The sequence below is a fragment of the Lolium rigidum genome, chromosome 7 (assembly GCF_022539505.1).
Source record: "Lolium rigidum isolate FL_2022 chromosome 7, APGP_CSIRO_Lrig_0.1, whole genome shotgun sequence".
NCBI classification, from domain to species: domain Eukaryota; kingdom Viridiplantae; phylum Streptophyta; class Magnoliopsida; order Poales; family Poaceae; genus Lolium; species Lolium rigidum.
This window is the reverse complement of record NC_061514.1, coordinates 140,943,116-140,957,269: the sequence shown is the minus strand read 5'-3', so window position 1 is coordinate 140,957,269 and position 14,154 is coordinate 140,943,116. Positions and strand designations below refer to the sequence as shown.

Here is a 14,154-nt window from a genome sequence, read left to right as displayed (position 1 = left end):
GATTTTCTTCCAATTTTCCATAATTGCAAGTTAGCAAATCAAGTTGAGCCCTTAGCTCAACATTCTCCTTCAAGATAGATGCTTCACAAGAAGTAGAGTTAGTAGCACAAGCAGCATCACAAGACATATCAAGAAGAGAGGGTAACATAGCATGCTCTTTTAAATATGAAGCTTGTAGTTGCCCATATGACTTGGTGAGGATAGAGTGTTCGCTCTCCAAGGCCTTGTGGGCCTTGTCTAGATCATCTAGATCCTTAACAAGTTTATCATGACCAACACCAACTTTGAACTTTTCATTTTTAAGCAATTTTAATTTAGCTTTAGCATGGTCTCTTTCTTTAGTGAGTTTAGCAAATATTTCATTTTGAGACACCTCAAGGGTTTGAAGTTGCTCCTCAAGAGAGGCCATGGTCTCTTGTTCTTCTTCAAGATCATTCTTTAATGATGCTACATCATCGGCATACTCTCGTTCGAGAGCACCCTTTTATCAATGGTGTTTTCATGCATCCAAATAAGTTTTTGGCTCTCAATAGTGGTAGTCAAGATTTCAAAGAAGTGAGAGCTAGCAATTTTATCTTTGTAAAGAACCTTGAATACACTCTCACCTTTATCGCGTAGAGAGACAACCCAATCCTCTTCTTCATATCCATCCTCATTCTTATCACCACGAGACATATTAGGTTCCATGGTAGGAGGTACCGTGGAACCCTTGGCCATAAGGCATATATGAGGACCGTGAGATAAAGATGAGGAGTTAGTTGAGGCTCCTTTCAAGATCTTGTCTTGACCAATAGAATCTTTGGTTTCCTCTACATTGTTAGACACACAACAACTAGAGGAAATAGAATCATTTTTATCATGGCCACAAGACAATGCAAACATATCATCATTAGATTTTTTCAAGCAACTTACACATGATATGCAAGGACTATCAACACAAGCATGTAAATCATTTCTAGTGCTAGATGTGTTTAAGTCCAAAGATGAAGCATTGCAATGACATAGAGATGAAGAATCATCAATAGTAAGCTCAATATCAATATTGCAATTTTCATCACCACTCACCATATCATTACCTTGTGTCTTACCACACTTTGGTGAAGTGGTTGAAGATGAGAACTCATCACGGCCGGAAGTGGAAGCAAAACAATCATCCTCAATGATAGTGGACACATCATATTTATCTTGAAGCTTTGTCCATAATTCATGAGCGCTCCCAAAAGGCATGATTGAAGAAGTAACTACATTGCTCACAACAATGGAAAACACATGAGAAGCAAGAGCATCGAGACAAGAGTTTTTCTCCTCCTCAAGAGATAAATTTTGAGGATCCTTAGGAGAAGAAAAACCCATGTCAAGAAATCGCTCCATGTCCGGGGACATACGCCGCAAAATATTAAGCACATAAATTTTCCATAGATCATAATTTGTACCATCAAATATAAACAAGTTATTGTGCGCTAATCCCCTAACCGACATCTTTACTCTCAAGGCGGTGAAGCCTAAGAATGAGAGACCTTGCTCTGATACCAATTGAAAGGACACGGATGTCGCCTAGAGGGGGGGTGAATAGGCGATTTAAAACATTTACGAGATGGGATTAACAAATGCGGAATAAAACTAGCGTTTACTTTGTCAAGCCCAAAGCCTATATACTATTGTTCACCTATGTGCACCAACAACTTATTCTAAGCAATGGTTCACCTATGTGCACCAACAACTTATGCTAAGCAATACAAGCAAGTATGTGATAGCAAGATATATATAACTTCAAGCACGATGGCTATCACAAGGTAAAGTGCATAAGTAAAGAGCTCGGGTATAGAGATAACCGAGGCACGCGGGAGACGATGATTTATCCCGGAGTTCACACTCTTGCGAGTGCTAATCTCCGGTGGAGAGGTGCGGTTGCTTAGTGCTCCCGAACGCCACAAGAGGCTCACCTTGAGGTGTGGTTGCTCGATGCACACCAACGCCACAAAGGCCTCACCCCAAGATGCGGTACTCACACCACACACCGAACGCCACGAAGGCGCCTCACCTAAATCTCCGGTGACCCTCGCCACAAAGGCCTAGGTCACGGTTCCACTAAGGGATTTCCTTCGAGGCGAAAACCGAGCCTTACACAAAGGTTGGGGCACACTTACACAACTTAATTGGAGGCTCCCAACAAATCGCCACAAAGGCCTAGAATCCGTCTAGGGTTCCAAGAACCCAAGAGTAACAACCTTCTTGTTTTCACCACCACGAATCACCGTGGAGAACTCAAACCGATGCACCAAATGCAATGGCAAGAACACCACAAAGATGCTCAAGTACTTCTCTCTCAAATTCCAACAAAGCTACAAAAGCTATTGGAGGAATAAGAGAGGAAGAACAAATAGGAGGAGGAACACCAAATTTCTCCAAGATCTAGATCTAGTGGATTCCCCTCACAAAGAGAGGGATTTGATTGGTGGAGATGTAGATCTAGATCTCCTCTATCTTTCTCTCAAATAGATGCAAGATTCATGCGAGGGAGGGGGAGATAGCAAACTCAAAGAAGGTCAACAATGGGGGCAAAAGCGAGCTCAAACGGATGGGGAACATTGGGGAAGAAGACCCCCTTAAATAGGGCAAGAGAAATCTGCCCGTTATGCACAAAACTCGTCAAAACCGGAACTTCCGGTCATTTGGGGCGGAACTTCCGCCCCCCGGAAGTACCGGCCAAGTTCCGGATGAAGTGGGGCGTCCCCGGAAAGCTTACAGTATACTTTTGCGTGCAGAATCGTCTTTTCCGGAAGTTCGCCGGAACTAGGGCGGAAGTTCCGGCCACCGGAACTTCCGGCCAACTTCCGGCCAAAAAACGGCTTCACGGAAACTTGAATAACTTTTGCATCCGGACTCCGATTTTGATGATCTTGGGCTTGTTTCGAAGCTAGTAACAAGCTCTACAAGATAATGCAGGGAACCATCATAGTCCAGTAAGGTAGGATAGAAATAAATGATGAAAGGTTTGACCTATCTAAAAAAGACATACCGGTAAAACCTCCAATCTTGAAAATGCAACAAGTTGCCCATGCAAAAACCATTCTCAATGAACTAGAGCTTGTCATGAGAATAAGCACAAGCTCTAAAACATCACATGGATAAGATCCAAATAAAACCAAGAAAGATGATGAACCAAACTCGAAAATGCAACAAGTGATCTATGCGAAATCCGTTTTCGATGAACTAGAGCTTGTCATGAGAATAAGCACAAGCTCTAAAACATCACATGGATAAGGTCCAAATAACAACCAAGAAAGATGATGCAAGGATGCAAAGGTTTGAGCTCTCTCCGAACGATACGATCGAGTTACTCACGCGAGAGCCCTCTTGATAGTACGGCAACTAAACTATAAACCGGTCTCCAACTACACTATGAGACCGGTGAGAAAGAAACCCTATCAAGAGCAAACCTTATACTTGCGCATTCCACTTGAGCTCGATGACGACGATCTTGACCTCAACAAGATGGAACGCCTTTCTTGCTTGTGTTTGCTTGACGAAGTCTTGTGGATTGCTCCCCCATAATCCACCATGGGAGAGCTTCTTCTTCGGCGCATCTTCACATAACCATGACCACCATGTGGATTGCTCCCCCATAATCCACCATGGGAGAGCTTCTTCTTCGGCGCATCTTCACATATTCATGATCACCATATGGATGGCAAGACTCAAGCAAAGGACCTCTTCGAGATGGCTCATCTTGAACTTGCACTTCATTTCTCCATGGCAAGCTTCAAGCTTATGAACTCTTCGAGTTGGCTCATCTTGAACTTGCACTTCATTTCTTCATTCTTCATCATTTTGATGTCTTGAAGTAACTTGAGGGCTCACTTCATCTTCATCTTCAAGACATACTTGACACTTGATATTCTTCATTTGCTTCTTATTGCAATCTTGAAGCCAACATATGGTTCAAGCATTGCCTATGGACAACACCTACAAATATAGCTCGATGCAAACATTAGTCCATAGGGATTGTCATTAATTACCAAAACCACACATGGGGGCTCCATGCACTTTCAGCTGCTGCTTGTGCTGATGCTTCCCTGGTCGAAGCTTGGCGTGGGAAGCGGCAACACCGTCTCCCTCAATAAATCGGTGGCTGCTGGATCTTCTCTTCGAGTATTTTGCTGCAAGGCAGACGAGCTCTTGACCGGCCATTGTGGCGAGGGAGAGCGGAGTCTACCTTTAGCAAAGTTGTCTCTTTCTTCTCCCCTGGCTGGCCGTGATGGCGAGGAGGTGCTGAAGAAGGGTGGACCGATTTTGGATCCCGGAGTGGGATCTGGCCTCTCCTGTTGTAGCTGCTCCTGCTCGAGTAACCAGTTGAAGCAGTCGTTTCTTTCCTGCCATGGTGGTGAGGAAGACTTCGACGATTTCGTGGCTGCTCAGGAGGATCTGCCTCAGCATCTGCCTACGGGGTGCTATGGTTCGATCATCTTCTGTGCGGAACACATGGCGTCCATGTTTGACGTTGTGATCCTTGGCCGATATGGCGGCCAGAGCTCAACCTCCATCGTGGAGGCCTCTCCCTCTTCTGCTGCGGAAGCTCGACGCGTCAGGCTACCAAGTGGTCTCGTCCCCGGTGGCTTGACGACAGTCGTTGGCAGAAGATCTGCGCCGGAAGGGAGCCTTTGAGCTGCTTGCTCTTGTTCCTCGGCAGCGACGCCTGGAGGATGCCGGCGGACGGTGGCAGAGACACCTAGGTCCCTGATTGCGTTTTCAAAGATCTTTGTAGGTTGTTTTTTGTAAAGTGCAAGCATCTTTCTTCAAATATTAGGTTCTTAGTGCGAGTGTTGTACAAGGGCCTTTCTGTAAAATTGTACCTGACACTTTAATGGATGAATCTCTGGGGTCTTCTATACCCCTCTCTGTGTTAAAAAAAAACAAGAAATATGTAGCATGATGGTTGTCCTTGAGATTTTTAAAACCAAGGAATAGCTCTCTTAGTGATTTATTTGAAGATCTATTATGTACTGGATATTGTTCCATACAAGTGTCTCGGGAAAACAAAGATGAGATGATGCACATATTTAGAAACCACCGTTGAATCGTCAAGCCAAGCCGGGGAGGGTCTTATCTTGCTTTACTAGCTGCTGATACATCAATGCACATTTGCTTCATAGAGGCCATGGGACAAAGGCTGATCCACGTCCATGAATTTTGTTGCTACAATGATAGCAGCGTCATCACTTCTGCCATCTGGGTCGATAATACAACCATTATTTGCTGCATCAAACGCGTCCTGAGTTCCATCTCAGGTTAGACATCACTTATTATGGCATTTATGAAACACTTATTCGCTCAAGTGCTTGCGCGAGTTCGTGTGGCTGGATGTCTGCTACGTGGCTCGTTCACAATGCCAGGAACTCAGGCCGACACTTCGCTTGAAGTAAAAAAAAAATGCACGTAAAGAGAACAATCAACATAGTATGGCACGTGCAGAAAACATACTCCATGACAGCTCTAGGTAACTCATAACTGTATATAGAAATTTATTTCGCAACAATATGTGACAGGACAGCATAAGATGGCACCAGGAAGGATTGAATGCCCAAAAGCTCGAAAAAAAAAAGTACACTCATGGTATCAAAACTGGTGATGATAATACAAGACATTTGTTGTTACATAGAGATGCCTAAAGGTAAAGGACAGACTGGGCCCTGAATATCCCGAGAAGAATAATAACTAGGGAAGTACAGGTGGACAATTTCTACTATAAGTTACCTCCGCCTTGACGGATCAGAGGACCTATGTTGCTGTCTCGCATCAGTATCTGGTTTCTCTGTATCTGACTTTTTAAGTTTTCTTGCCATATCATCCACATACCGACGCCAAATAGACTCACGGTCTTTGCTCGCCACTTTATTGTATCTTGGGTCAGATCTCAAAAGTCCTTTTGCTTCGCTCCAAGAGCTAACTGCAGTCTTTCCTTCATCTGTCGTCCGGGTTGCTATCTCTGGGGTAATGGTCTCAGATAGAAGTGCCCGGAAGTCACGGACACAACGCTGCAAGGAAATTATAGGAACATCAAGATCAGTCAAAAGCATGCAATGACTTGAGCCTTAAAAAATTCAAGCTCGCATGATAGTGATACATATGGCGATCAAAACACTAGCAACTCCGCTAAACTGAAGAGGCTTTGTTAAAGCAGCAGTGACCCAAGCATCAGAGTTCAACCAAATAATACATGCAATAATACCATCCATAAATACTTCAATGCAATAGTTCATGTGAACCTGCTGAATATTTTGAAGTTCCTCTATGGATGAAGAGAATGATTGGAACCGGTCACAGGCTCAGAAACCAGGAAGCAGACTTCAATAAGCAAACCGCCACAAAATACCAGAGCAATTTAAAATTCTTAGAACAGTAGCTACAGACAACCACAATTGTAGGAATTTACCTCATACAAGTCCTTGACATGATCACGGAATAACTTCTCAGCATCACCTTGGCCTAAGTCAGGATTTAAAGCACGACCTTGTGGGTCCTTTTCAAGTTTTGGCTTGGATTCTGTCCATGATGCCTGTGGAAGAAAAACAACATACTTACATTACAAAGATCAGTTCAGTTAAATATAGAGTAAATAAGTCAACTGAATCACCTTCGGGTCTTTTATAATTTCAACAAGTAAGGCCTGATATGAAGACTCGGCATCTTTTCTTCGGATCTTCAATTTTACTCTCTCCATTTCCTGCTCTTCCCTTTCTTTCCTTTTGCGAGTTTCGCGTTCCCTCTCCCTTAACTTGGCCTGATAATGCATACAACAGTATATGTGAAGCGACAATCAGTAAATAAAGCATCGTAAAGTTCATTGGCTGAGTTGCCTAACTTGTTCATCCACTTTGGCCTTCGCAGCTTGCTCCACTTCCCGTTCAGCGGATTTAAGTTCTGCTATGTATTCATTGAAAGCGTTTTCTCTCTCTTCATGCTTTACGGCTTTGTACCTTGGATCACTCCGGAATTTTTCTTTCACCTGTAGAATGCAGTAGTAAGATCTATGAGAAAAACTGAGATCAAAACTATATACTCTAACAACACTAAACCATGTCCTATGTCAGAGCCTCAGAGGCAGCTGTTTGACTTGGTCTGTTGGTCAGTTTGCACTTCCCAGAAGAAATGGCTAATCGGCAAGTTTTTTTCCGAGAAAACACAAAAGGATTTGCATTTCATTTCATTGAAAAGGAAGACAACCTCGGCAAGTTACTCAGATCATATTATGAAAATCTCTTTTCTAGTTTTGACCAACCCAACAACGTTCCTTACAAAGCAAGGATTCATATTTCACTTGTTACTTTAAATAGGTAGAACGGAGAAACAAATCCAAGTAGATGAAATTTACATGTTTAAACAATTGTTTCAATTTCACAATAGGAGATTGAATCCATTCCTGTCAGCAATACAACAAGATAACAAAAAGAAATAATGTGTATCTAAATGTGTGGCCTAAATCTGCAAGTGCAGAAAACAAAATATCATCACGAGGCAGATAATTACATTATCTTTACATAAATAAAATCTGTCTCCTTTGTCATTTCATCTTGTTGCAAGATGTGTAGTGAAGTGAGTACAATGAACTTACTTTGGTCCAACGGCTAGTCGAAATAATATCTTTACATTCTCGAAGCATTGATTTGAAGTCAGTTATGACAGCATTCCGTGCTGATTGAAATTTCTCTTCAATAGCCCTCACCCTGCTCAAACAATTGGAAATGCATCATCTAAATGTACATAGCCCGTTAATTTGATCTGAAAGATGAAACTGGAAATCATTAATTCTATTTAAGTCAGTGGCCTTACTTCTCCTTGAAAAGAGCCTCCCTTTCTTTTCGATCCAAGGCTTCAAATCTTGGGTCAGTACCCCTTTTTCTTTCGAATTCCTGGTAACCCATTTTGGGATCAACATCCTGCAGTTTATGTATTGAGAAGGCATGACATTCCAGATAGCGGTAGTTCAAAGATATGCAACAGCTTGAGCCATTTGGCTATCATCCGCATGCCGTAATTTAAAGAAAAAACTCAAACAACTTGTAAAATCGATAGCAATTAGTGAACCTCAGATGCTTCTTCTAGTAGATGTTTAAATGCCTCCACAGCAGCCTTCTGAGCTGCTCTCTTCTCTTTCCGTTCCTCGTCAGCACGTGTTCGAACAAAGTGGTCAAATATAGCCCGTCTTGTTGAGTGGCTAGGAATAGCCTGTATTGGGCAATCCATCATTAGTATTATTCAATTATAGAATTACACTGTAAAGTTACAAGTAGCAGCAAGGACAGCAAAACGAAAATATATTGTGCCTTACTCAACAGCAAGCACTATAAAGTATCTTTCTTCTATGAGCATATAGCAATCACTAGTTCCATTTAAGTGAGAACTGAGGAGAAGTACAATTTAGGGCCTACTTTGGAAACTACAGATTTAGTTTGATCCTTTACAAACATACAGTACATCAATCACACTCAATGCACTACAACATGAGGTCTTGGATACAGCATAACTGGGAGTAGAAAAACAGAGCACAAATGTACAGTTTGACATTGCTCTGCTTTGTGGTATTGCGCTGCCTAATTTAGTTATTATGCAAAATATTTCCCGATGCACGTAAGCTATTGTTGTTATAGCATTAAAGAGGTTGCTACCTTGCTATAACTAAAAATAGTAAATACTACTAGAAGCTTCTTTTAGAACCACAAGCACACACAGAATTCAGTTTTCCAAATGAGTAATCACTGTATATCTGTAGTCTGAAGGCAGATCACGATCAACTAGATTTTTCAGTTTCTTTCCAGCTTCAAGCTAACCTATAACCAAGGATGTTCAAAAAAGGTTTGGATCCCCGGCTGGTGTGGGTTAGTTCATTTTCTTTCAGTAACTACAAACTATCCGTCCAAGCTAGTAGGAAAAAAAAATAACTGCCTGCTTCCACGGTTTGGATCCAAACTGTTTTTTAAGAAGCCTACCTCTAATAGCACCTAGTGTCTATTAAGGAGATTTTCTATTTTTCCTTTAACTGCAATAATAGTAAATCTACACGCATAACAAATTATGACATCAATTGCAGAAAGAAGGCACTGGCTTTTTGCCCCATTAAAACTTGAACTAAGTTAGGTAGCTGCGGGAATTTAGTTTGTTAAGGTAATTATATCGAGAATGACCAGAGGGTCAGATGGTTAGCTCGAGTTGGTGGCTACCCCGCAACCCGGGTTCGAATCTCCTCGGACGCGGATTTGCGGCTCATTGAGCTTCTTCTATAAGAATAAGCCCTGGGTGCTAGTGCCCATGGGTCTCGTTTTTTTTTTTAGGTAATTATATCACTGCCTTGAAAATAAAACCACAACTGCTACACCACAACCACCTGGTAGAAAGGAATAAAAAAACATGAAATTACTTAGATCATCAGTCAATAGTTACTTTTTTATCCTTGTGAGTTGTCACAACAGATAAGTCAATATGTGCTCAGGTTCTGGCCCTCTGCCAGGATTAAACAGAAAAGCAGACCACCAGCTAGGTGCAAAGCTATCCTCGATATTTAGTCATTCGGAAAAATCAATAATCCATTTAGAAGTTTCTAACTATATCACTATATGTTCTCGAGCAAAAAAACATCTGAATCAAAAAAAATATATATGTGTGCCTTCCAAGTGGAAATCAACTACGAGAAACCCTACATGGAGTTAAGCAATATACTGAAGAAGTCTTTGTTGGCACAAATGGTAGTTTGTAAGCAGGAATATGGTCAATGATTTGGCAGACCACAAGAGGTCGCATTAAAGACAACGATGACGAACTTCACAAACCTTAAAGCGTGCATCAAACACTAGTTTTGGTAGTTCCTTCTCCCACTTTGAAAATGGTGCTACTCCTCGTTCCTTTAGCATCTCCTGCAAACATTAACAAATGCACCAATGTCATGCTGTTACTGCACAACACCAACAAAAAGAATCTAATTTGTTCCTATTAAATCATCTAGTTTCATTAATAAGCAACTTGTATTAAGTTATTTTAATTCCCAACTACATAAAGTAGAAAGAATGCTGTCCTACAAAAAGATCATGAAATAGCATATGGCTACAAAGTACAAACAGAATTGAACAAGTACCAAAGTTCATTATCTTGAACTAGCATCTCAAGGAAAAGCACATATCGTGGAGAAGCAAAAAGCTCCCCTAGCATATATCATGAAATCCGAGATAATGTCACAAGAATCACCTTAAACTCACGAATACAGTCATCTTTACTTGGACCATGTTCCTCATCATCTGAATCTGAAGAGGAATCTGAAATATTTTCATTGCCACTGTTATCCATTGATTTCTCACCGTTATTTGAGCCTTGTTGTCCCTTAGGTGCACCCTCAGCTTGTTTAGATCCATTCAACTCGGATGCAGTAGATGAAGGAGTAGCAAGAGGAGAGGACACACTGAAAGCACCAGCGTCCTGCAATTTCTTCTTTATTAAATCCAAAGCAGAAGGCGATGCAGAGGCAACTGTTTGCCGAAGTGGCAACGAATCACGGCCACCTGTCTGTATGGCAGGAGTACTTATTTCACCACTTATTTCACCCTTATTTCCTATTGTACCAGCATCCTGCAGTGAAGTTGAACTTCCTTTCAAGCTACCAGAATCAGCATTCTTGTTGAGCTCAGCCACCTCTGGCGGAAGTTGCCAGCTGCTTATCTGTTCATCATTGAGAAAATAAGCTATACATAATAAATTCATGCAATACTGAAAGAACACAACATTAATCAATGTAGTAGACGTGCTGACCTCCAAAGACATTATCAAGAACATACCTTTTGTTTATTGTCATAGTAGTATTTCTTTCCATCACTTGTAGTTACTATGCTCCAGTCTGTGCCAGAAATTTTGTCCCTGACAAAGTGAAATATTTGAGTTCCATGTGACACTATCATTCACATGAAATTGTTTGTGCAAATGGTTTTGTAGAAGTCTTAAGAGTATAACGGTGGGAGGAATCAAATCCAAGAAGGTTCTTACAACGCTCACATGCCAACATAAAATTAGTCAAAAGTAGGACAAGGTAAATGTGCAGACATACCAAGAAGCTGGAATTGGTTGAGCTGCAACCTTCTCGAGCTATAGCGAAGAAGGGAAAAAAATGAGTTAGTTAAATTGTGATGCTAAATTGTCATGTCACAGACTAGAATGAAGTTATATTACTTGATAAAGCTATTCTTCTGTGCAACTACCTCCCCCTTATAACCAGGTGGTCTTTGATAAGTTGATTCTCCTGTCAATGCATTGTAATAATATAAAACGCCCGCTTCTGTTTTGTGGGCAGACCACGCATCAGAATCTTGAATTCCTGTAGTACTTTTGTGCTCCAGCCCTTCAGCATTGCACAGAAATCATAAGAACTGGAGAATCAATAGGGCACTAAGACTCAACAAGTGATCATCAACTCCAGTAAAAAGAATACCTGTTGGATGGGGTTCAACTGAACTATGAATGGGCTGCACAGATCCTGGATTTGTTGACGGTGGTTCCTTGGGATCTCCACCAGTTGTAATGCCAGGTGGTTGGATGTTGGTCAAGGATGTAGTTACAGCAGAAGTTCCAATCATTGGTCTACCAAGAGGTCCCGGTGGATATGAATAGAAAGGAGCCTGCTGAAAACTAGTAGGTTGTGTAGGATATCCCCATAAAGGTTGAGGTGGAATAATACCAGGTGCTGACGGATGGGATGGATAAAACTGTTGCTGAGCAGTCCGTGGAACAGCACCTGATGGTGATGTTTGAGGCAAAGAAGGAGCAGATGGGGTTGTAGGCCTCCCAAGGAGGCTTGGTGCAGTTGACAAGTTTGAAGAACTTTGTCCAGGTGCAGAACCCTCAGCAGACCCAAAAACCTCAGGGCGGGGTGGCAGTGACTGCATGGTATGGGGACTTGCCTCTGGGGCACTTGGGACATCTGACTTCGAAGCACTAGCATCTGGGTTACCCTGTAATAATTCAAGAAGTTATTTGCACCCATTTCATAAGATTAGAGCATATGGAAGCAAGCCGATCAAAGCATGCAATGTTTAAAAAGAAGCTGGGAGGCTTTAGGGCTGTGCCTGTTGTGGGTTGGCTCCATAATGAATATTGGAAGTCCTGGGTGGCACTGGAAATGGCAACCGAATAGATCCCAGAGGATTTGGTGCCATAGCTCCTGGGAATGGTCCATTTGGGCGAGGTAATTGTCCAGGAGCTGGAGGCTGCAAGGATGCTGGCCGAGCAAACATAGGAACTTGGACAGAATGGTTCATGCCCTGGAAGACAAGGTGGCATTAAGCGTTAGTGCATCACAGAAGAGGAACTGGTCATTAGAAAATACTGAAAGGAACAATAGTAATTCTGGTGATAATAAAGCCATGAGAAATTACAGTGTCAAGTTGAAACTGCTGACCAGTAGGCAGGCTAGCATTGGCATGTGAGGCTACATTATATGAGAAAGACGGCCTGTTCCCAAAATACGGTCGTGGGGCTGGTGGCTGAAGAGCTGCTGGAGGCATTGGAGGAGCCATCGGAGCCTGGAAAGGAAAAATGATAAGACTACTAGTTACGATAATCTAACTTGCACACTGTTGAGTTGTTTTGTGGTGATCATAAGTGTCAATACTCATATTTCGTTACTCTTTTAAATGAACTGTTGCAGAAGCAAGATGCCAAAGCTGTGTACACTCAGATTCACTAACAATTTTTCAGTTTACTAATTATGAAAGAAGCTATAGGCTATAGAAAGAAACCAAACAAGCCCCGGAATTATCACTGATTTGGGTAGGCTTCTAGTATTTAGATGGTTTCAGAATAATTTATACAAGAGCTCCACAAGCTAATTAGGTTCACATCAAACATCCGTGAACCGTGATACAACGAAAAGGGTAATCTATCTATATATTTTGTATCTGATAAAAAAATCGAACCAAAAAATGTTTCACCAAATCAAGATAAAAACAGCGCGGCATAACAGTCCAGTTACAACAACTATGCAACATACACCTAAAAGAGAAATTTCTTCGAAAAAAGCAAGAACTAGGCATTTGTGATGAAGCTAACAGAAGCTAAAAAAAATCCACAGACCCGTGTAATATGACATGGAACTTGAAACATAATATCCCTCTTTAAGCAGGGCGATATATGACCCTCCTGGCAAGAGGACTACAGTAGGGTCATGAATTTGAAATTCCCTAAATTCAGAGTGTGCTGCTGCAGTTAACAAGTTCATCATCAATTCACCTAACCCAATGTCAGCGGCTAACACTTTTTATCAGAGCAAAGCAAAATATAGTTCCGGGCAACTTGAACACCATATATCCCTCCACAGGAATTACAACATTGCCTATGTGGATCATACACCAAACACGAAAGAGAAACAACTGTTCCTATACGAGCGCATAGAATAGCTAGGTGAAGCATGTAAGCCGAAGCAGTGGATAGGATTCGGATACTGTACCGGGGCGGAAGCTACCTGCTGGTGGGCCGCGCCGCTGCCCACCGGGCGCGGGGGCGGCGCCCTGGGCAGAACGTTGTAAGAGAAGGCGGGCGACGGGGACGACGCCGGGGGCGTCATGTACGCCGGCGAGGCAGCGAACTGCGGCCGCGGCGGCCCTGGAGCGGCAGCCGGCGTAGGGGAAGCCGGAGGAGGTGGCAACGCGGGACTCGAGGTGGAGGTTGGAGCGGGAGCGGGAGCGGAGGGGGCATCCCCAGCTGCCGCCTCTTCCACCGCTGCTGCCGCCGCTACGGCGCCAGGGCCGGGCGCCTCCTCTGATTCCGCCACTGGGGCAGCTGCCTCGTCCCGAGGAGGCTCTTCGGGCTGCGGGCTGGCCGCGTCGGCGGCGGCCACCGCCGGCGTCGCCATGGGAGTAGACTGTGGGCTAGGGTTTTGCGAGGCGGACGGGACGGGAGTCGCGAGAGAGAAGCAACAAACCGAAGCGATGAGGTAGAAAAAAAAATTTTAGCGAACGATGAAGTAGAGAACAGACAGAGCACGGCCGATCAGGTCTTTGGGCTCGATTTGCAGTTCACCTCACTGAAACTCTGAAAGGCCAACCATCCTGCCATTACTACCAACTACACTTCACACGCATAGTTCAAAATAAATCTACATTTCACACGCAAGCAACAAAT

General features: G+C 42.9%; 1 protein-coding gene across 3 annotated transcripts; it reads right to left on the bottom strand.

Moving 5' to 3' along the window:
* Positions 1-5,502: 5,502 nt before the first annotated feature.
* LOC124674119 (pre-mRNA-processing protein 40C-like) lies at positions 5,503-13,911 on the bottom strand. 3 transcript variants are annotated; one of them, XM_047210153.1, is made up of 16 exons: positions 13,481-13,911; positions 12,411-12,557; positions 12,102-12,296; positions 11,468-11,987; positions 11,238-11,377; positions 11,087-11,124; positions 10,821-10,899; positions 10,237-10,704; positions 9,825-9,908; positions 8,086-8,226; positions 7,831-7,937; positions 7,613-7,724; positions 6,863-7,006; positions 6,635-6,781; positions 6,434-6,556; positions 5,503-6,035 (listed from the first exon to the last, which is right to left on the bottom strand). In XM_047210153.1, the coding sequence occupies exons 1-16, from the start codon at positions 13,883-13,885 to the stop codon at positions 5,751-5,753; spliced, it is 3,135 nt and encodes a 1,044-aa protein (XP_047066109.1). In that variant the 5' UTR covers positions 13,886-13,911; the 3' UTR covers positions 5,503-5,750. The 3 variants fall into 3 exon arrangements, with proteins under 3 accessions (XP_047066109.1, XP_047066110.1, XP_047066111.1); XM_047210154.1 differs by having other exon boundaries at positions 13,496-13,612; XM_047210155.1 differs by lacking the exon at positions 13,481-13,911 and having other exon boundaries at positions 12,434-12,551.
* Between the last annotated feature and the right edge of the window lie 243 nt (positions 13,912-14,154).

Coding starts and splice junctions, on each gene's coding strand:
- LOC124674119 (XM_047210153.1), bottom strand. CDS start 13,885: ATGGCGACGCCGGCGGTGGCCGCCGCCGACGCGGCCAGCCCGCAGCCC. Junction 10,900..11,086: donor CAACCAATTCCAGCTTCTTG/GTATGTCTGCAC, acceptor TCACTTTGTCAG/GGACAAAATTTCTGGCACAG. Junction 6,782..6,862: donor AGGCCAAAGTGGATGAACAA/GTTAGGCAACTC, acceptor ATGCATTATCAG/GCCAAGTTAAGGGAGAGGGA.